Source organism: Pezoporus wallicus, unplaced genomic scaffold (assembly GCF_028554395.1).
Source record: "Pezoporus wallicus isolate ANWC-B61680 ecotype Strahan unplaced genomic scaffold, APGP_CSIRO_Pwel_v1 scaffold_13239, whole genome shotgun sequence".
Classification (NCBI taxonomy): Eukaryota; Metazoa; Chordata; class Aves; order Psittaciformes; family Psittacidae; genus Pezoporus; species Pezoporus wallicus.
Genome location: NW_026642052.1, coordinates 6,927,268 through 6,949,878, shown reverse-complemented (window position 1 = coordinate 6,949,878; position 22,611 = coordinate 6,927,268). Strand labels below are relative to the sequence as shown.

The following is a 22,611-nucleotide window of genomic DNA, read 5'->3' as shown; positions in this document are numbered from 1 at the left end:
TGATCTCCGAATGCATGTTGTTTGGCAGTCGGGAGGATAGGTCTTGAAATATTTCCCTCATCCCTAAAAAGAATTGTAATGATGAAGTAGTTAGCTTATGAAGGATTTACCAGTGATGACTATCTTTTGACATGGTATCAACATAACAGTACTTAGGAAACACATTATGCTTCTGACACTCCTTACTTGTTCTGATGCTTAGTATTAAATTCGGGAACTCTTACTCAGGGTGTCTTATGAGGAAAAGCAGATATCCTTTCTAATACTTCTATTTCTAATACTTCTGTCAGCCATCTGAAATACTTGTCGAATTCTTGGTTTCAGAACTAATAGGAGAGATTGCACTTTAAGGTTGTTTTAGAGCTTCTTTGCTTGTAATATTTTCTGATCTTTGAGCGCACTTGTTTCTGTTACTTTGTGCATATGACTTTTCTGGTCAAAGCTATTTATACAGATAAGCCAGCAAAATAGAAAGTATTTTTCAATTCCAACCACTAGTTTTTCAAACCAAAGAACTCAAATGTTGAGTAGGTTAAAAAAATATTAATAATGTAGCTGCTTATTTTAAAACCAGATTTTGGTTTGGATTTTTTTTTTATCCAGAGTTAAACTTTCGGAAGACTCGCTTCAGGTTTTGAACTCTGGCTATTGATGGGATTTTTGTCTAATTGCAAACTGCAATAATATTACATGCAGATATGAAATGGCAGTTGTTTTGTGACGCTTTGGATGACAGACTGTTTACAAAAATTTTAATATGTCACATAACTGAAAAATAAGCACTGAATTTTCATCCACCCTGTAAATTCTTAGAAAAACCCCAAAATAATCTTCCTGCTGGGTTGGTAAGATGTTTGTCTATATTAAGAGTATGTATTTTTGTCTCCAAGATTTAAATACTTAGATTTTTTAAATTATATGTATTTAAATTTACAGTGAGAAGAACATCCAAAAGTGATGTGTGCTAAAATACAGAAAACAGATGAGTTTTCTTAAATTTTTTTCGCATTAATCACAGTACTTGCAGAAAATAGTTACAGGTATGCACCCAGCTCTCCTATTGAAAGGCAAGGCCTCTTTCTTGATTTAAATGTTGAAACAAATGAGGGACTGCTATTAGAAGTGGCTAGTCATTTCCTCCATAAAAAGCACCTGCAACAGTGTGCTAGAAGAAATGTGTATCAATATTTTATTGCTAGACATGATTTTTGAAAACCTGTAATAGCAATGTCAGGTCTCCCATTATTTTCCCTGGTGGAAAAAGTGATGACATTCATTATACCATACGGGGATAGAAGTACATGAGTACATACACAGAAGAGTGTACAAAACAAGCTAATTTATTCCCTTCAAACAGGTAACTTTTCCCAGAACGCTTCTTAGTATGGTTATAAATAGCAATGTTTTTCTTCTCATAGATAAACAACGTAGACGGGTTTTTAGAGAGGTTTTCACCTCTTTTAAACATGTTTACTGTGTTACAGCTTCTGTAGGAATGGATCAGTATTGCTTCAATTCATGTATTCTGATAACTTGGTCATCCTTTAAATGTTTTATTTCCTGCAACTGAAATGGTAGTGCATCTTGCATTGGTGTACTACACTGTGCTATGTCTTGTGCCCTGAGATTCCGATTAGCCTTTGGATTGTCGTGTGCAGCCTAGAACACAATGTGCTGCAACTGCATGGCTGGACTAAAGTGCTAAAATAAAGCACTAAATACAGTGCTTTCCTCTATATATTCCCCTATATATTTCCCGCCTTCCTCTTGGTTTCTTCTAGCAGCTTTCTCAGGTCTGCAATCTTTGCTGTTGGGCAACAATGCCAACAGTAGCTGATTAAGCTTAGACAGAGTGAATAGATGACCCTTTGCCCCACCTTTTCTGGGACTCTTCCTAAAATGTTACTGTTCTCTCAATCACATGGTTTAAATTCAGTGAAAAGGTACCAAATTGTACACAGAAGCTAAGTACCATTAAATCATTTTCACTTGGCATTGTGCTCAGCACTGGCTAGTGGATAGCAGGCAGATCTATGGCAATGCTGTTTTTCCTGGTATTTCCAGCTCTGAACTTAGTGCAGTGGAGTCAGTGATCCTTCTCACCTTTGTATGGGCATTTGAAATTCTGCTGTAACAGCTAATTGAGTAAAACTTCAGGTCTAAAAGAGCTGTGAATCATGTACATAAAAACTAATGGAACAGAACACATGATATACATGGGTTACACAGTTATATAAGAAAATCAAACCTGTTATCTTTTAGGTGCAGGTCAGAAAAGATCTTGGGGTTTGTGTACCTGCTTGAGATTGCAGCTATGGAATCTGTGATTTCAAGCATATCAGCTCCAGCAGCTTTCATTTCTCAGCTGTAGCAAAAGTACTTTCACTTTGTCGCCTGACTTTTACTAGAAAATTTATGTACACCCAGGCAGTCTAAACACTGGCCATTGGAAGAGATTTCTATACAGAAGACAGAACTGTATATTTGTTGTAGCAGGAAGAAATATTTCTTTACATTTAAATAGTATATTCTCTTTTTGATATAGCTAGTTTTGTAGGGTTCAGGACTAGTGAATGAAGAGACTAAAATTATAAAGAGAAGCTCTTTCATCATTACTGAAAGCCCAGCAGGCTGCCTCCTTTATGCTTTCAAGTGTCTTATTTTAATTTCAAGCTGTGCTCTAAAATAAATTTTTCACAAGACACAATTGTACATCATATGAAGTAGTACATTACATGCAGTGCACTGTGCTGTTGGCTTCAGTTGGCTGTTTGGGCTGATTATTCCTTGATTTTTTTTAAATGTCTCATCTCAAAAAAAAATAACGTATTTATTCTGAAGCTTTAGAAACTTCAGGGTTTTTTTCTTTAGAATGTCTTTTTTTTTTTTTCCGTTAATTCTGTTCTTTCTGTTTTGTGCCTGATTTAAAAGTCTCTTTTGGCTTTGATCAAAATATTGAACAAAATATTTTTACCTTTGGTCACTGGAATTCACACTGCTTTCTCATATGGCTTTAGTTTTTTTAATGCCATTATTCTAATTCAGCTGTTTGTTTTAAGGATGAAGGATTTGGGGGCAGGAGTGTATTTAAGATAGATCAGTGCCTCTGATGATTCCTTGTTCAGTCTTTGATCCTGTCTTGTGCTCTGGTCACTTGTTAAGAGGTGGTTGTCACTAAAGTATATCAGCATTTGCCTAGATGTAAACCATGTTTCACTTCTTACATGCTATGATTTATAATCAGCTTTTGATCTAAACATATGAACACTTGAGATTAACATGATCAAAATTGTGTTTTCCTTCCTGACTATGGATTCCTACATGATGTGTCGGGGAATCTGGAAGGAAATTAATAGGAGCTCTAAGGACTACTTTCTACTTGGGCGAGTAGAAGTGCCACTTCTGAATTGTTGTTCCTGGGATTTCATTGCCCTTCTTTGTAGCTAGCACTGCCAGGTACCTAAGCTCTTCAGAGTTCAGGTCCTGTCTGAATGGGTTCAGTAATCAACTGTGTGAGATACTGGCTAATTAATTATACTAGTCCATAGTAGATGCAGTGTTGTCCTAGAAACATCCTTTATTTCCAACTTCATCCATTTCTGTAGTCTTTTACATGTGTTTTAATAGTGGCGATACCCTGTAACACATCAGCAATTCAACTTTTGGTCTCTGTTGGCAATCTGTTCGGTCCTTTAAACTGAATGTCTGTATTTCCCAGAAGGATTTAGAGAAGGGCAGAATGTGTTATTAATATGGGCATAGAATTCCTTTTGAATTGGAATGGCAGGGTTAATGTAAATGGGGTGAAGAATATTTAAAATCTGATTTGGCTTAGTACAGTCCTTTTTTAGGCTTTACTGCACAGAACCACTAGAAAAAAAGTGCATTTTTTATTGTTTTTTTTAGGTCTAATTACCATTGGTTGTTTTGGATATCTTGGAGCCTTTTTTGCCCTTTTCCATAAGGGTGAGAAATTATATTAATTTCTGAATCATTTGGGTTTATTGCTGGATGCCCTTTCTCCTGTGCTTGAGTCTGACAACCAGTTGATGAGAGGGATGTGGATGGAGAAGAGCAGCCTCAGTCATTCCTCTCACTCCAAGCAGCCTTGAACAGCTGTGGCAGCAGAGATAACAGATTAGAAGGCAGGCCAGTAAGAACAAGAAAAATAAACAGAGGGGAAATACAGGTGTCAACCTGTCATCCAGTCTCAGAAATTATTGGGAGGAAAATTTTTATGGAAGTTTATTTTTACAGTGTAAGAGGAAATTTAAGGCCAAAGATTTCCCTTCTCAATTTAATCCTGACAACTGGTGAGGTAATATTTTGAGCAGGTAATAAATGTCTGAAGGACTTGCTTGAAACATGGTTTCGTGTTTAGGCCTGAATTAAGGTCTTTACTTCCCCAAGAGGCCTGTACAGATAGAAATTCTCAAGTGGGATCTGAAGCACTGAAGATGGGATGTGTGTATTGTCTTACACATTGATGATCATTGATGATGATCATGGCAGTGTAGGAAATAACAAGATGAAACCTTTTTGAGATTTTGGGCAAAAGCTTGAAGTTAGTGGTTATTTTCGACTTGTCAATGGGTATGATAGAGAATATAGATCAAGGAATACTGGACTGCATATTAATCTGCTGGTGACAGTACCAACTGATATCTCTTAACTAGCTTTATCAGAAAATACTGTGTTCTGGTAGTTGGACAGTATTTGATGATTTCAGAAGCATAGAAGAATGTACTTGACTTGTTAGAGTGTTACTGGCAGGTTAGGACTTCACCTGTGTCCTGTTTTCTCTTGGTATTCAGAATTATTTTACCGAAGGATTTTTTTGTTTCTTCCCCAGTACATATGCCACCTGTTCCGTTTTGGAAACTTGTGTTTCCTTTGACCTTTTCCAGCCCATACTAAGAGATGAATTTATGTACCCCATAATGTACCTTTTTACATGCGTAAATGTGCATGCTTTCTCATTCTGATTGAATTCTCATGCTTTTTGTTCCCGTCTCCTGGAGGAGTAGTTGCTTTTTTTTTTTGTACCTTTCCCTCAGGCTTGCCAGTATTTGGAAACTTGGTTTTTAAAATTAGGGGTATTGTTATACTAGAATATGGTGACTGCGGTTTGTGTGCTTTTTAGTACAGTAAAAAGCGTGATCCTTCCTGGAGCAAGATGTATGGGTTTTCTCTGGAGATAGGGTACCAAAGGAGAAAAAAGAACTTTGCCTGTTCTGGGAGGGCAAGTCCTAAGACTCACTCTCAAGTCGGATGCTTTTGTGTTACAGTTCTTACGGTTTTGATGACTGCGCTAATGTATCCTGCTGTCCCTTTTAAAGGTGGCGCTGTGAAAGTCTGGTAGACACCTTCTAACTAAGCTGTAATAGTTGTCTTGAAATACCTTCCACCACCCCACTACTAGATCCAGTATATAGCAGTTTGGATATCTGCAATCTGTAGTAAACAAAATTTGCCTTGCTGGTAACTTGAAATGGCAGGCAGGTGTATTGTCTCCATTTTTGCACCAGGAGGTGCTGGTTCTTTTTGAATCGCACAAGAAATACACAAACTTTATTCAAGAAAGGTGACTCAATGCATTAGAAAAGGTGATAGCAAGTCTGTTTTATTAATGCATTAGGGAAGGTGATAGCAAGTCACAACTTAAGTCTGTTCTGATGCTGGAGAGCCTGAGTTGATGCAGCATCGGACAAACCTCCCGTCAGGCCACAGCATAGTGCAGAGATCCTGTCCATGGTGAGGTTCCCATCATCCCCTCCCCTGAAATCTGATCAAATAATTTAAGGAAGACTTAATAAATGACAGAACTCAGCGTGATTAGATATCTCTGTATGCAAATAAATGTTTCTTTGGAGTTGACAGCTTTTCTTTTTTCTTTTTTTACCTAGACATAAAGGAGAGGTTCACCAACTACGTGCTGCTGTTAATTGTATGTCTAAGAAATATGGAACAGTTCTCATGGAATCCAGGTGAGTAAACTAGTAGAAAAAATTAATACAGAATGACAAATTCCTGTGCTATCAACAACGGTATCTTTCTATTCGTTCCCCAGTCTGAAAGACAACTAGGGCATTTAATTAAGGAAACCTAATTTGAGAGATTCCTTAGATTCTCATTTTTCTGTTTCTGGCTTTCTTATAAGGATGACTTGCTCCTTTCTGTCAGAAGTATATACTGTTGTGCTACAAACTTGCTAGTTATGTTTCAAGTAGCATCTTGAATGATTTCTTCACAGCTCTTCTGTTTCCTTGGTGTACATTGAGGGTGAAGGGTCCCTTAGAGAGCTTGATTTCATGCGGCTAATGAAATAGAAATTTGATAGATTATGTAAAAATTTCTATTCATAATACTGATTATACTTACGATTTTATATTGAATACATATTGAATAAAATTTATTTTATTAAAAATCTGGTTTAACAGTTTTAAGACCTTATCTGTGTGGTGTATTACTAGTCTACATAAATTTTACCTTAAGCATCTAAATCACAGGTGCTCTGCTTCATACATACTGAACATCTGCTATCACATACAAAGGTTGTCTTCCTAGCAGAGATTAAACTTCACAAAATAAGGGCTTTAAAACCTCATCCTAACTGTGGTGTGATTGTATAGTGTTGATAGGTTTCTAGAGCAGCAGTGGAATGAGTGAGAACTTGCACACTGCAAGCTGAGTGGTGATGTAAAGTTATAGACTCTTCAGACTCTTGAGGGCTTTTCACTGTTGAGCAGAATTGTTACAATTTTTGTTCTGTATACTGGCATCACATTAAATAGCCTAACTTGTTTCTTCCCAACCTTCAGATCATCTTTGGGTGTTATTCCCAGATGTTTGCATGGTGGTTGCTTCAGAAATTGCGGTGGATATCGTGAAACATGCCTTTATAACAAAATTCAATGACATCACAGCTGATGTAGGTATCCTGTTTGGAATGCTGAGTGCTATTTTAAGTTGTAGTTTATTTTGCCAATGTTTTGGGGGGGGTAATATTGAAATCTATTCCAGTGCAGAAGATGTAAAAATTATTTTCAGGTATAGGATTTTTGGGGGAAGACTTGGTAATTTCCTGATGCAATAGATTTCTGAGGATCTTTATAATGTGGAACAAACACCTCTGCTTTTAAATTAGCAGTTCCAGATCCATAAATTACTGAAAGTGTTGTATAACAGTTCACATAATCACTACAAAGCACATAACTGGCAGATTATTTTGTGAATTGATCACTAGTTAAATTGACAGAAAGTTACTTGTTCTACAAGTCTAGATGGAGCTTGTACCTTTTCCTATCAGAATGGATTGTAGGTTAAAATTCAACATTTAGGAAAAACATCTTGTGAGGCTGCTGAACCTCTGTTGTTGCCTGGGTGTTAAAGGTGGAATCTGAGTTCAGAGATACACATTTCCACTGTCCCTGGAGCACTAATACGAAGTAGGTTATATTCATCTGCCACTCCTGGAAATTCTTAGGCCATACATGTTGTGCAGTCCTGCTTTTAAAGCAGTAGATGAGGTTACTTTTTATGTATTATGGCGTGATACGCTGGCCATTTGTCTTGCATGTCGTGCGAGTTCAAATGTACTTGTTAAATTTGTGTAGTGATGAGCTAGTGTTTTTTCACTTTTAAAACCTCTTTTGAGGAAATGAGATCAGAACTTGTAAGTGCTATCTTTTCCAGTATCTCTAAAGTAACTACATTGTGCAGTGTAGAAACAAGTTTAATGGATGTACTTAATAAGCTCCCTTATGCCAGAGGCATTTATGCATGCCCTACTTTCAGAGAGTGTGGAAAAGAGCAATAATGAAGTCATGATAGCCAAGAGTGTAGCATGCTTCAGTGTGCTGAAACAGCTGAAGGATGGGGCTCATGAATGACAATTTTGCAAGATTTATTTAACAAACCTTGTATTTGTTGTAAGAAGTTCTAAAGATTTATGATTGCTAGGTCAGACTTTTTCAGAAGTTTTGAACACCTGCAGTGCAGCTGCCCTGCCACTTATCCTTAAAATAGATGCTTTTATGTCTTAATATGCAGAACTGTTTTAAAGAGAAAGATAAGCTACATTTATCTTCTGATACAGCTTCCTTGTTTCACAGGATCATTTGCTTAGTATATAAATAAGCTTTCATTTGCTTAATTTCATCCCAGTCCTGCCTTTCACATAGCTTAAAAACAATTATGAAATGTAGGGAAAAAGTATACATGATTTCTCTTACTTTGTGTTTCTGATGATCCTCAAGTTTAGCAAGTGCTTTATAAAGTCTCATTCAATTCTTAAAACATAGCATAGTGCTGTTTATTTGTTGTATATATACGCAAGTTACCTTATCATGGAAAGGTAGGCTCATCTGTTGAAGGGTGTAGTTAGACCTAACTAAAACTGGCTTGGACTACTTCAGCCTGGCGTAGATTTATTTTATTAATATCTCTGCTGCTTCTGTAATGTAATAACAAATGAATCACACATCCGATGTGCTGGATTTTTTCCAGGTCTACAGTGAATACAGAGCCAGCCTTGCATTTGACCTTGTTAGCAGTCGACAGAAAAACGTAAGCCTCAAAATGAAGGCATCTTGCATTAACTAACATAATTGTTACAGCGGGTATTATAGAATATGATACTGGATACTGGAACAAACACTTAAATGCAGAACTGTTACATTCCTACAGCACTGAAATTCTACCCTGCTTTTGAATCAGAGATAACAGGATATATTCTTATTTTTATCCAGTTGTTAAGGTCACTTCAATATGTTGTTGTGAAGTCTTTTCCAAATACACTTGTAGTCAGGTGATGGTTGTACCAACTTCAACGTTTTTGAGATGTATGGGAAGTAATTCACCTTAACAAGATGTCATTGAGATAATTTTCAGTTACTGTTCTTTTTTGCTTTAATTGGGTTGCAACAAAGTACAGTATTCATCCGGAATTTATATCTTTTCTTCACTATGAGTGCAGATGTATAGGGATTTTTTATTTTGCATGTTACTGTTGTGACATAGGTATTTAAAAAGCACACAAACTGCTTGTTTTTTTCATTAGTACTGGTTTTGGGAAGATTATTTACAGCATACCTTTCTTGATGAGTCTGTTAACTATTAGTGACTGCTCTGGATGAGTGCTCTACCTATTAAATGAAATTTATTATTATAATTTATATACTTTTCTTGAGAATGTTTAACAGCTATTGCTAGGAATGAAGTAGTTATACCTCATAAAGGAGTTAGACACCTTCAGTTACAAATAATTTGTACATGTTTAAAAATGGTTTGTAGTTCTCAAAACTCCATTCCTTTCCCTAGGAATTGTCTGTGGAAAATAAGTTAGCAGCATATAGCCACTAACTTTGGCATGACTTTTAATACTGCATGAAAGCTGTCATGCAGAGTAGTTGTGTTTTGGGAGTTCAAATGTAAACATATTTTCAAAATTACTTTAACACAATTATCCTGAGGCTAATTATAGATGCTCACACAATGATTTAAAGTCACTAGCATGATGGATAATTGTAGTTTTATCCCTGTTATGGGTTTTTCTGTACAGTATTTGAGGATCAAAGTCAAATTAATACAAAAAGGTCTCTAAGCTAGTAATAATGTGCATATGAAACATCATGGTGCATTTGGATTCAGTGTCCTAATTGCTCTTGATTTAGAGATTTGTATTATACTCCAGTCGCTCTTGGTTTAGAATGCTGAAGCTAATCTTGCCGGTCATGGTAGCATTACATTTTTGTCTGAGAGGACAGATAACTGCATTTGGATTTCAGAATGTGAATGGGTACACTTTATACCAGTACAGTGTTTGTTAGCAGAGATTGATTCTTATCTAGAGGGTGTGCCAAGCTAAAACAAGTTAATTCTTTTGCATAAATAGTTCATTCTTCCTCTTTTTTCCTAGGCATATACAGATTATAGTGATTCGGTTTCCAGAAGGATGGGCTTCATTCCTCTTCCACTGGCTGTTTTAGTAAGTTGTATCTTTCCTATAAGTTTTCTGTCAGTAAGATCTCACTTTGAGAATATATGCCTGTGAGATAGCATTTTTGTGGTTTGAGGATGAAATGATCATGTGAAGTCACAGAAATGGTGCTGCAAGGTTGAGTTTGCATTCAGTGTAATCTGCATCACATATTAATTGTAACTTCATGAATATGTTACTGTTTATCATCTCTTCATAGAAAATCAAATATATTTTAATTTTATAGAATTTATAAGCACTTGGATTGTAGCAGTGGAGCTAAACTACATCTGTGCTTATTAAACATTTATTCCTTTTGGCAATTATCCTGTTCATTCGGAAGAGTCAAAGCAGCTGGTTGCCAGAAGGTTAACAGTCGTGTACTAGTTTTTTTAGGTTTTTCATGGGAGTCGTCATGGTTTTCCCTGTAATGGTATGCTTAATGACTCAATTTTCTTTTATGTAAGTGAGCTGTGTGGTGTTTTGCCACCTGCCAGGTTAAACCATGACAATATGGGGCACTGAGCTTCTGAGCTGTTGTGGAATACATGATTTTGAAATAGTTAACCGTGTTATGTGGACATGCTGCTATAAAATAAATTACTTCAGTATTGGAATTGTGTCCACATGCTCTCTGTTCTGAATTAACTGTTGCAGAATGTTTTGTGTAAATAGCTGGTCTGACTTTCCACGTACACACGTGCAGACAAGCAGCAGTTATCTTAACACTGGGGATGTGCCCTTGCTTTGCCAGCCAGGATGGTAACTCATCATTTTCCTGGAAGAGTATCAATATGAATTAACTTAAATGTATTTTTTTCCATAGAGGTGGGGTAAAATATCATTGACAGACTTTGCCTAGTTTTGCATAGGATTTTATAAAAAAAGCAACACACCAAAAAAAAAAGCCACCAAAAAAATATACCAGCTGGGGTCATAATCATGATTTCTTTTATAACTATGCAAAGTACATCCAGTGAGAATTTAAATGCTTTTTTCAATTAAATTGTATGCTGATATGATATCCCTGACACTACTAGCTTTAAAACAAACTGAAGTGCTTTGCTAACTTGGAACCCTAACTGTGAAATACTGAGGTAAACCTGAGGTTTCAGGATCATTTGTTACTGAATCTTGGGATTCATATACCTAGCCCACAAAGCAGTTTTGTGTTCAGAATGTTAGCATAGTCTGAAACACTGATTCTGTTTTACTGCATCAACATCTCTTGACATTTTCCACAAAAATTGTTAACTCAGCTTCCAGCCCTTGACTTCTGGGAAGGGTTGTTTTTGCTCAGTATTTTACTTGAGCATCAGTGGAGAAATAAACATTACCAGACTGTAGCTTTGGCAAAGTTGCAAATAAGTGCTAGTGTAATACTTACTCAAACCAAAACCCTGAATAGTTAGCACTACAAGGGGGAACATTAGAATAAATTTCTGTTAATGTAAGTAACTTTACTTCTCTCTTGAATTTACCAAATAAGCAAGGTCTGTTAAAATAGTCTAGTAATAATCATGTGCTGTGTGTTTTAACTGCTTAACTTTTGTCTTTAAAACAGCTCATCAGAGTCGTAACAAGCTCAATAAAAGTACAGGGAGTCTTAGCTTATGTTTGTGTTGTGCTGTTCTACTGTGGGTAAGTAAATACACACAACTGAAATATGTTTATCTGATCAAATAGGTGAAAAAAGCTTCTTTTGGTATGTCTAAATGTAAGTGTAGACACAGTTTATGGTCAGTAGAACATAAATGTAAAACATGCTTATAAGCTGAAATTGAGAGTGCAGATTGGTCGCTAAGTACTGTAAATGCATCGGGTTATCATAGCCCACAATAAGTAACTTCAGTAGTGAAAATAACTAGTTGAATAATAATTGAAAGAATTTGACAGACAGGCACCATACCTCTGCATAAAAGGGGAAATTGAATTCTAAGGAATTAAACTTTCTGTGAAAAGAACAAAAATTCAATCTGTCAACAAAAATAAGCAGTAAGTACTGCAAACAGATCGTGAATTCTTCTCTCTGGTAGCTGAATGTGAGATTTCTTCCTGTTGGGAAACAGCTATATGAGGAAAAAAAATTAAATGCAAGGCTCACCTTGCTGGGAAGAATGGGTCAGTAAGTAATCTTGGGAAATATAATCTTAGAATCATAGAATGGGTTGTGTTGGGAGGGACCTGAAAGATCATATAGTTACAACCCCCATGCCATGGGTAAGGACAGCTTCCACTAGACCAGGTTGTTCAAAACCCCATTCAGTCTGGCCTTGAATGTTCTGTGGCAATTTGTTTTCCAAAACCAATAATTTGCAAGTATCCCTTCGCTGCACGTAGAATCATAGAATAGTTAGGGTTGGAAAGGACCTTAAGATCATCAAGTTCCAACCCCCTGCCATGGGCAGGGACACCTCACACTAAACCATGTCACCCAAGGCTCTGTCCAGCCTGGCCTTGAACACCGCCAGGGATGGAGCATTCACAGCTTCCTTGGGCAACCCATTCCAGTGCCTCAGCACTCTTACAGTAAAGAACTTCCTCCTTATATCCAACCTAAACTTCCCCTCTTTAAGTTTGAACCCGTGTTATCCTTAACTACTCACCAGTCAAAACACATTTGAGATGCATTTAGTTGCACTTCAAATCCAGTCTAATTTGCCTGTCCTGAGGCACTTGCTGTAGGCTATATGGGGATGACTAGTTTCCAGGAAAGCTGCGTACTGAACTGTGTTAACGTTTGTTATCCCTCGGTACTTGTTGATACTGGTGTCCTCTCAAAATTGATCATAAGGAATTAAGTGTTTCAGGTTGCTGCAGCACAGAGAACCTGTCTGGGGTATTGTGGGAATATCTCTTCCAACATCCTACCAAGTTGTGTGTGTAAATAAAGGCAGCAAGACGGAAAGTAAAACACTTGTAGGTCTGGGGCAGTGGTCCAGCAGGTACACTGGAAAGGAGAAGGCTGCTGGTTTACAGTATCTTATGAAAAGGATGGGATTACTACACAGTTTTTATGAATAGTTAGATTCATATCTCTAATCTGACCTTGATCTGTGAAAAATGTAAACTCAGTCTGGTGTATCTAGTCCACATCAGTGTAGAGACACATCTCTTTAGTGTTGCATACTAGGACTTTGGGATGTTGCATATAGGCCAGATATTAACATTTACTATATTCCTCTCCACCATACTTTGATTCTTTTCCTAGCGTACCACGTGCTGTGCCCATGTTCTCTCTAAAACCAGCTCTATGTAATAAACACTAGACAATGTGACCTTGGTTCACATTGTCTTTCTGCTCCTTCCTCTGTGCTCTTGACTTGCCCAGCATCAAAGTACTCTACCTCTGAACCTGCTGCTGTGTGATTCCTCACTAGCAATGTCTTGTATGAGGCATTTGGCCCTCTAAATAGCTGTGTCAAGCACTTTTTATCTTGTTTATTCACTATTTCTTTACACAGTGTGAAACAGTCACTACATCAGGCAGGAATAATCTGCCATTGCCAAAGCTGTGCTATGGTCTTTGGAAACTGTCTCATTCTTAATGCTTGAACAAGTGGATTTCCAAAGTGTTTTCTCTATTAATAATAGAGTCACACATTCATGCTGTGGTATACCAAGCTCAGCACCTTCGTTCTGCTCGGTGTCTTCCTTTTTCCCAACGTATATTTCCCTACATCTACTATTCCACTGCTTCAGCCCAGTTCTGTTTCTGGCTTGGAGGATAGAAGGCAGGAAGAAATAATGTGATTAACATGAAAGATTAAGTGCTGTTCTTTGAAGGCTTAGGTCACAAGAGTTAAATAGGTTTTGGTTTATTTTGTCTTAATTGAAAAGTGAGAACAGATTTTACTGTAATAGTGTGTAATAGTTACAGGATTCTGAACAACTGCAAACTTTATTGTTAGAAATTTAAGCCTGGTGTGGACTGGCAGAAAAGAATAAAGGAGAATCACTAGAAACTCTTGCATAATTTTCCATGAAAAGCTGAAACTGATACAGTAAAGTGTTGATTTATGGCCTTTTCAGCTTCTGAGCTCATAAAATCAGAGTCAAATCATGCTGTAAACACCTACTCTCTTGGAACAAAAGCTTAAAAAGCGTAGAAAATATAAAAAGTGTAGAAACATGGCATAAAAAGTGTAGGGGGAAAAGAAAAAAAAAAATCCCAAACCTCTAAAACTTACTAGAAATGGAGAAGAGCTTCTTAACTCTCAGAAACAAAATCTGTCCTTATAACCTAATAAAACTGTGGAGAACCATTGCTTTCAACTTGTATAAAATTATATCATCTTTGTGGTTGCTTGGATACTGAAATGTTGGTTTCTTCTGAGCACCGAGTGTGGTCTGCTCTGCTCATTCTTCCATATCTCTAAATTTCTTCTGCATGTAAATCTATTGCATAAAAATCTCTTGAAAGCACAGAGTACTTTATTTTTCTGTTTTGACAAGTTCTGGTTACATTAATGCAGTGAGAAATAGCGAAGCTGATGCTGAATTGTGCTTGGGTCACTTTATGATTAAGCAGTTAGACCCCCTCTTCTTTTTAGGCAGTTAGTGGTATACATAATAAACAGATTTTCAGAGTGGGGAATGAATTTAAAGCCTGCATTTGGTTCAGTTCTGTTACGTAGGTTGATTTGTGTAGACAATATTTGTATTCATCCTACAGAGAATAGATTGCTATTTCCTTGTTCTGTTGTGAGCCTTTGCCTGCTTCCCCTCTGCTTTCACCTCTGGAATGGGCATTACTCTGCATGTCATGTAATACTAGTAATGGAACTTAGATTTTGCAAAGCTCGTTTGAGTTACAAATGTAAAAGCACTTGATGGTAGATGAGACCTTCCTGTTCTTCAACTGAGAAGACAGGTATAAAGGGACTTTCAATGATTTGACGAAGTTTGTGTTGCAGATTAGTGGTAATAGAAAAAAGAATCTTCCATCAACTGGTCTGTGCTGTGATGGTAAAGCAGTGCTGCCTGTTTGGATTTGTTGAGTTTTATTGACTGTCTTCTGCAATGTGAAAAAGGACTCTTTATGATTAGCCTGTAATTTGTGAAAACTTTCTCAAAAAAAGAATAAACAAAACAGTAAGCATTGTATCCGAAACAGATTATTAGAAAAAGGAGAGTACCGTTTGATCTTGCTATAGAAGGGATTTAATTTGTTAGCTAATCCTTCCAAGACAGCAGTAACCATTTGCAATTATTTTAGTATGAATAATTGCAGTCTGAATAATATGCAATTATTTTAATATGCTAATGCAAATATGTAAACAGTTCCTTTTTTTTTTTCAGGTTAATATCTCTGAAAGTCCTTAACAGTATTGTATTGCTGGGGAAATCATGTCAATATGTGAAGGAGGCAAAAATGGAGGAGAAATTATTCAATCCTGTCCTGACTGCCACCCCAGGGAAGCCAGCTGGCAAACAGCAAAACACATTTAAATCTACCCAAGGTAAGGCTAACTACCTTGTTATGTTTTCAGCTGAAATTCCTTTCAGACTAAATTTAGTATTAAACCAGAGGTAGGATATAGTTTGCTGCACAGTAATGCTGTTGCTGGACCTTAATTGTACCATTATCACAGCTGTGAACACAACCCTGTAAATGTAATAAAATGTATTGCTTTTAGTCCACACATCATCTTTTGGTTATAAATACTCATCTCTCTGATAAAATCCCACCTTGATATGTGGAGGTGATAGAAACATCAAAACACCCCCATGCTTTTGTTTGAAAATCATAATCATAGAACGGTTTGGGTTGGAATGGACCTTTAAAGATCATCTAATCCTGTGCCACCTCACTACACAAATCAGTAAATATTTGCACATCGTCTCTGGCAGTGCTGAAGTTTGATAAGGAAGCAGTCTGTGCATTTCTTCTGGAAATTAATGTAAAATGTGGCACACAATAGCTACAATTACTTGTAGCTGTCATGAACACATTAACAACAGCCTTTACGAAATCCAAACAGGTATTTCAACTGGTCTGCTTGCTTCATTTCAAGTTCATGCAGTGTGGTTTTCTCATATAGGTCTTCAGCATTAGCGGTTAATATATACCTGCAATGGGGCATTATTCTATTCTTGTGACACATTATAGAAGGAAACAGAAACCTTCATTGTTCCAGTCAACTGAATTGGGTTGTATATCTTCCTCTGTGAAGAGCTCAGTGACAGCCCTAGAAAGCTTAACAGTGGGGCTTTTATTATGTTCACTCTATTGCTTGCCAAAGACTTGAAAAGCTTGAAATGTAAGGTGCTTATTAGTCATGATAGTGCCTCACCGGCAATAGTAGAATTAAGAATCGGTCAGTGTTTCAGTCATAAATCTCTGTATCTCACCTGTGTCAAATCACAGGCAGAAACTTGGTGCGGACCTTTATTTTTAAATAGTTAGATTCATAGAGTTGCTTCATTTTGTGATAAAAGAATGTAATATGAATTACTCTGAATGGCTTTTACATTTCATTAAACAACTGTCATAATGATAATACTACACTTGAATATGGCACTTAATAAGTTGTACTTACTTAGATTAACCCTTAAACTTACTTACAATAAGTAAGTCCTGAAGACTCTTTTTTTAGCTGAAGCAGCAGCAGTTTTACCAGATCAGTCAGCAGAGATGTTTTTTCTGTAAATGGAAAGATTCTGACTGAAAAGTAGCAATCAAAAAGCTTCTCCTGACTTCTAGAATATTCTTAACTTTCATTTGTGATGAAAAAGCTCAATTTTTAATATTTTTTGAGGGGGTTATACCTTTTAACAGCTCTTTATTTATTAGAAACCTCGATTGTGTGAAAGACTAATTTTACCTTACCCAGCTTCTCTGTGTTTGCATTATTACTGCAGAGCTCTGCAATACTGGTTAATCCCTGTGCCCCACTTAACCACAGTTTTTTCAATACAGTCTCTCAACCCATCTCCTACTAGTGTGAATGTGAGGGAATTAACCTGGTCTACTTTCTGTCAGCTTATAATGTAAGTCAGTTCACTTCCCTTAGAGTTTCCACCTCGACCACAGAAACAGTTTAAAATTTTGAAGGATAAAATCTTATACTTGCTCTTGAAGGGTGGAAGTCTTAAAGGCTGGTGATCATTTATAGGCTGAGCAGCTCTCTGGAAGCTGCTGAGTTAGAAAATACCTTTGTAATGAAGTTCTGTAATTAGCATTACTTGTCTCCTTTCTTAGTGCAAGTTTTGTACCTTTGTCTTGCATAAGACTGGGGGGAGTAATCCATGTACCTTCAAGGAGTAGGTAGTATACACTGAAGAGATGCTATACTGAGAGAAGTTTTTGTAGTAATTTGGATAGTGCTGCCATTCTGACAAATAATGTTCGCTTGGCCCAGTCTGCAGTACTCTTTGCATTAGGCAAATCTGTTCTCTGCAGTTCAGATTCGTTTAGAAACAATAACTTGGTCTTTATGAGGAAATAGTAAATAAGAAAAAATTATTTCCTTCTTGTTTCTGCATTTTAATTCTTTAAATGTTTTAACAAAATATGGAAAAAATACATGGGTATTACTTACAAATATCTTGAGTTAATGGAGCTGGTGTTCAATTCCACTGAAGTAAGAGGCAGGAATAAAAATAGATATCTTTAATAGAACAGCTTTAGGAGCCTGTGCTATTAAAGTGTGTAGCAGTGCATGAGTAATTTATTAGCCATCCCTAGAGAAGACAGGTTTATTGTGCTTATGTAGAGGATTAGACATATCTAGTTCCCACTACAGTGTTTCCTTTTCTTCATTTCAGTAGAAAATATTTGTCTTTTTCACACAATAACTGTCAAAAATCTTTTTGCCTAAGCCAACAAAAATGAAAATGTAAACCAGAAGAATGCAGTTTATGTCCTGACATCTGCTGCTTATGCTCTTGCTTGTTATCTGAACTTCTACAGAATTTGTTTTCTATCCTTTCACACAGTTAGAAAAGGAAATCTCTTGGTAAAACTAAGAAGAGGTAGTGGCTCCCACCAAGCATTCTTCTGTCACTTCTGCTGATTTCATGCAGCACACTTTTTCATACCAGCTTTGGCTAAATCTGGATGTCACAGGTGTGTCAGTATGTCTGTGTTAAATTCATGAATATCTTTGTAATTGTCTCCTGTTCCAACAGGAAATTCCACAGATGAAAATGGATCTGCATCAGTTACCAGTCAACCTGTGCACCAGGAGAACTCACCATCTTTACTTGTAACAAGCAATTCTGATCAGTTTCTGACAACTCCTGATGGAGAAGAAAAAGATATAAGCCAAGACAGTTCAGAATTAAAACACAGGTCTGCAAAGAAAGACTTGCTGGAGATAGACAGGTTTACTATTTGTGGAAACAGAATCGACTAAGATTTTTTTTATTTTAATCAATGTGCTGAGGATACTGAGCTGTGGGGACAGCAGATGCTACCAGAATGGACAGTTGCCAAGAAAAGGCACATAAATATTTATTTAAAAACTTAAATTATTAATGGCAAAAAAAATTGATTTCTTTCTACAAGTAACTTGACTTGGTATCTGGTCAGGTCAAGTCAGTGATCTTTAACTTGCCTCTTGGAAAATGTGGTGGATCGTGAGTTTCTAGCCTGGTGGCAGAGCTGCAATATCACTTTTCTGGAAAATAGACTGGAAAAAAAGCATAAGCCTGTTCTGCGTTATGAAACCATGCTTCCAGAACATACTACTTGTCATGAAGGTCCCTCCAGTGTAAGGATATTCCTGGAAATGTATGCAACTTGAGCAGGAGCTTGCCTTTCCAGTTACCTTGTTTTATTAAACATCTGCAAGCAGAATCCGAAACTTGTGCTTATATCAACAAATGCATAAAATGTTGGTACATAAAACAGTAAGTCAAGGTAGTTACTCCTGTCAACAGAAACCTTTTCAAGATGTATCTTGAAAATCTTGTAATCAGAATAAAATCTTGCCTTTAAATGAAGGACTTACTGCATACTATTTTGTCCAAATACTGAGCACCAAGGAAAGATCACAGTAGTGAAGGTTCTGCTTAACTGGGCAAATATGAAGCATATTCATTTCTTGTGTTGTGTGTCCTGCAAGGCAAATTATTTATCAAATTATTTTGAAAATCTGAGGATTTTTTTGTTGCTGTAGGAAAAAATAACAAAGGGGCACTTGTATATTTTGAGGAAAGGCAGTGTTAATGGCAGCAAGCGTCATGTTGGAACCGTATGTATGGCATTAACACAGCAAAAAAGAATATTGCACTGCATTTTGGGTTTAACTCTGATAAGAGTGACATCTGTGTATTAACATGCCTGAGAACATGCTATAAAAGCACACACTGACAATCAGATCAGAATGATCCATTGTAATTGATTGGGTTTAGCCACACTTAAGTAGATAGACTAGATCTATAAAAAAGCTTTCAAGCATTACAATGCATGTAATTTTCTGGTGTGAAATGCAGTTGTGGGAGAATTGATGAAAGATGGTTTAGAATCCTCAGACCAAGAATGGAATGAATTTGAGCTCAAAATTTAGGCTGGGGACTTGTATCAAAAGACACCCTGTAGTTAATGATAAATTGTTGTGAAACACCGCATTAATTCCAAATGCCTTTCGGCTATTTAAGTAGGCACTTGTTTCGCTTTCCAGGGGAAGGTATCATAAAAGTACTTCAGTGCCAAACAAATGAAGACAGAATTTGCTAATTTCATAATTTGTCAGAGTGGGAAAGCCAAAGTTTATTTGCTTTATGAACATGTGAAAGTCTGATGTATATGCTGATCCCTGAAACTTGCAGGACTACAGTAATATAGCAAATGGAGACAGCTGAAGAGGGTTATCATGTATCTGAGCAGACTCGGTAATGAGATTTGCCATACAGGTTAGCATGCTCTGCTCTAGTGGGAACTTCTTGCTGCAGTCTTTCAGCCCCTCCTTTCCCATCAAGAGTAGCTGGAGGCATGGCCAAAATCTGTGGTTACTGTTCAGGGATGAGAGTAAAAAGAAGAGGACTTGTGCTGGGGAAAAATCTGAAACTCTTTAACTTTTGATGTATTTTATACTAATTGGAGATGTTCACACATTGAAATTCAGATTATCTGTCAATTTGGTGTATCATTTTTGAATTATTTAGCAGATGCTAAAGAAAGCTTGGATTTGCTTTCATTTTTTTCTGTTGAATGACATTCTGTATCAATTTTATATGTGCATCTTGTGTGAAACTCAATAAAATTCAATTTTGTAATATTTGTTTAAAAAAAAGGACAAGTACAGTGTTGACGTTTCTTCATTTTCAGAGTTGGTGAATTTGCAATGTATTTACTGTATTAAATTCTGATTTCCGTAAAGTAAGATTCTTGCAAATGTGGCACATGAATGTGGGTAACAACTGGGTTATCAATGACTTCTGATTTATTTTGTAGCAGTTGCTTACTGCCATTTGTAGGAAGAAGGTATCAGTGCCAGCCTAGTATTAATTTGTTTTTTAAAGGCAAAACCCATGTAAATGTAAAAGTATGTCTTAAGGGAGTTACAATTTATGTAGTCAGTTACTACAACTGGACTGGTTACACCTACACAGCAAAGCCAAACCTAATTGCGGTGTAAGCTTAGGCGTAACCTTTCCTGAACACAGGACAATAGTGAAAGGACAACAGGTAACTTCACTGAAGTCCTGCCCACATCCTCATCCTGAGGTTGGCAGCCTTTGTTGCTTTGTTTTTACACTTGAATTGTGGTAACTAGAGCTAAAGCAGCATAGCTGGGCTTTGGGATATGGCTGTTACACTGTGTTTGTTGTAACTTTGTTGATGTACAGATCACAGTAATTCCAAGGTATGCTCAAGGCACTGGTTAGAGAGGGCATTGCAAATGCATCACTTCCCCATAAACTCTCTGGAAGTCTGGTTGGGGCCCAACTTGGCATGCAATTTCATTGTTCTCTCTTGCTCTAAGCTCTCTAATTGTTGTCATGGTTTTGTTTGAAATTAATAGAGATTCCTTGAATATCTAGCAGGGCATCTTTAATGAGAGGTTGCAACTTCTCTGACCCAGCTGGTCCTGTTAGAACTCTTGAGGTGGCGAGGGGGAGCAAACCACAAAACAAACCAGAAACACCAAATTTCTTGTCTGTAGACACGGTTCTTTATTTCTATAGGCTTTCGTGAAAAGATCCTCTCTTAACAATGAAGTAAGTAAGAGCATTGGAGGTTAAGCAGTGAATAAATTGAGTTCTTCAATTGATAAATCCCTCCAAAAATAAAACCTAGGCGGTTCTGATGCAAGCAGTAGTATTTCAACTACAGTTACAGTTGCCAAAATAATTCCAAAAGCACACACTGAGTAGAGTGTATATTCATAATTAGTATTCCTCGTTATGGGAGCATTAAGGAACAACTGTGTTTTTTCATAGGATTATTTAATTAATCTCCTGAAGCCTTTCAGATGTTCATAAGTCAAGTAGAATTTCCCCTCAAGCAATAGTTTTACAATCACAAGTACACAGTTAATTTACTTGCCTCTTCTTTGAGAGTGAGTTTGTTGAAACTTTTCAACTTTGTCTTGGCTTTTTGTGGTGCAAAATTTTCTCTAAGTATTCATTTAGAAGTCTTTGTAATTCAGCAAGGTTGTTGAGGTCCCTGTTGTTAAAGCCAGTATTTGCCCAGTTGCGGTTGCTATGCCTGCTCAGCTGTTGGGCTGCAATTCTGAATCAGTTTGGTGGTGATAAGCAAGGATGAATGCAATTTAATTATAGTACAAATGTAATCAGACTTCCTGAACATTCATAGAATCATCACAGAGCAGTTTGGGCTGGAAGGGACCATAAAGGTCATCCAGTTCCACCCCCCCTGCCATGGGTAGAGACACCTTCCACTGGAGCAGGTTGCTCTAAGCCCTGTCCAATTGCCTTGAACACTGCCAGGGATGGGGCAGCCACAGCTTCTCTGGGCACCCTGGGCCAGCACCTCAGCACCCTCACAGGGAAGAACTTAAGTCTAATTAGGACATTAGGAATCATTGTCTTACAAACTGGGCTGCTCCATTATGAGTAAACTAGTGGTTATACCAGCTGTGTCAGTCTTGGGTAGTGATGGCTTCAGGAATGCTCTTCACAGTTACTGAACAAAGGTTGCTCTTGAAACCTCTTCAGAGTAATTGCTGCTTCTTAGACATTTGGACTATGTTAATTTTGCTGACTCAAAGGAACCAAACAGCTTTGTGTAAGTACTAAGTGGCAAGCAAGGGGGCTGTAACAAACACTGTGGAAGCAGCACCATGAGGCCATCTTTATTTCAAGGAAGTTTTCCCATATGTAGTGGTGTGGGATACTTAAGACTATGAAGGTTATCCAAAACCTAATGTATCATTTCTGTATGTCCTGTTCTCTAGGAGAACAGTATCTTTCACTGGCCGTGCCAACTAAGCCTGAGCCAAGGTGGACCTTTTCTAGGACTTGAGTATCTGTTACACTGTGATTTAGAAAAAACACTGCCAACAGAGGAATTGTAAGAGCGGTCATGAGTACATAACACCAAAGAACATTCTTAGTAAGCTTGCAGCTGTAATAACAGAAAAATCCAAACTTATAATAGGTTTTAAACATTCCTCAGTTTTGACCAAAACACTATTACCATGTTTGCAATGAAATAAACT

The 22,611-nt window shown here is 37.1% G+C and overlaps 1 protein-coding gene across 2 annotated transcripts in view; it reads left to right on the top strand.

Annotated features, from left to right (window-relative positions):
• The window catches only part of TAPT1 (transmembrane anterior posterior transformation 1), a 49,081-nt gene extending 28,862 nt beyond the window's left edge, over positions 1 to 20,219 (top strand). For both annotated transcript variants that reach the window (XM_057426636.1, XM_057426637.1), the window contains 7 exons: positions 5,907 to 5,987; positions 6,822 to 6,931; positions 8,509 to 8,568; positions 9,920 to 9,988; positions 11,544 to 11,620; positions 15,281 to 15,441; positions 18,113 to 20,219. In XM_057426636.1, the coding sequence (XP_057282619.1) occupies positions 5,907 to 5,987; positions 6,822 to 6,931; positions 8,509 to 8,568; positions 9,920 to 9,988; positions 11,544 to 11,620; positions 15,281 to 15,441; positions 18,113 to 18,339 (785 nt within the window). In that variant the 3' untranslated portion in view covers positions 18,340 to 20,219. The remainder of the gene's footprint in view (positions 1 to 5,906; positions 5,988 to 6,821; positions 6,932 to 8,508; positions 8,569 to 9,919; positions 9,989 to 11,543; positions 11,621 to 15,280; positions 15,442 to 18,112) is intronic.
• The last annotated feature ends 2,392 nt before the right edge of the window (positions 20,220 to 22,611 follow it).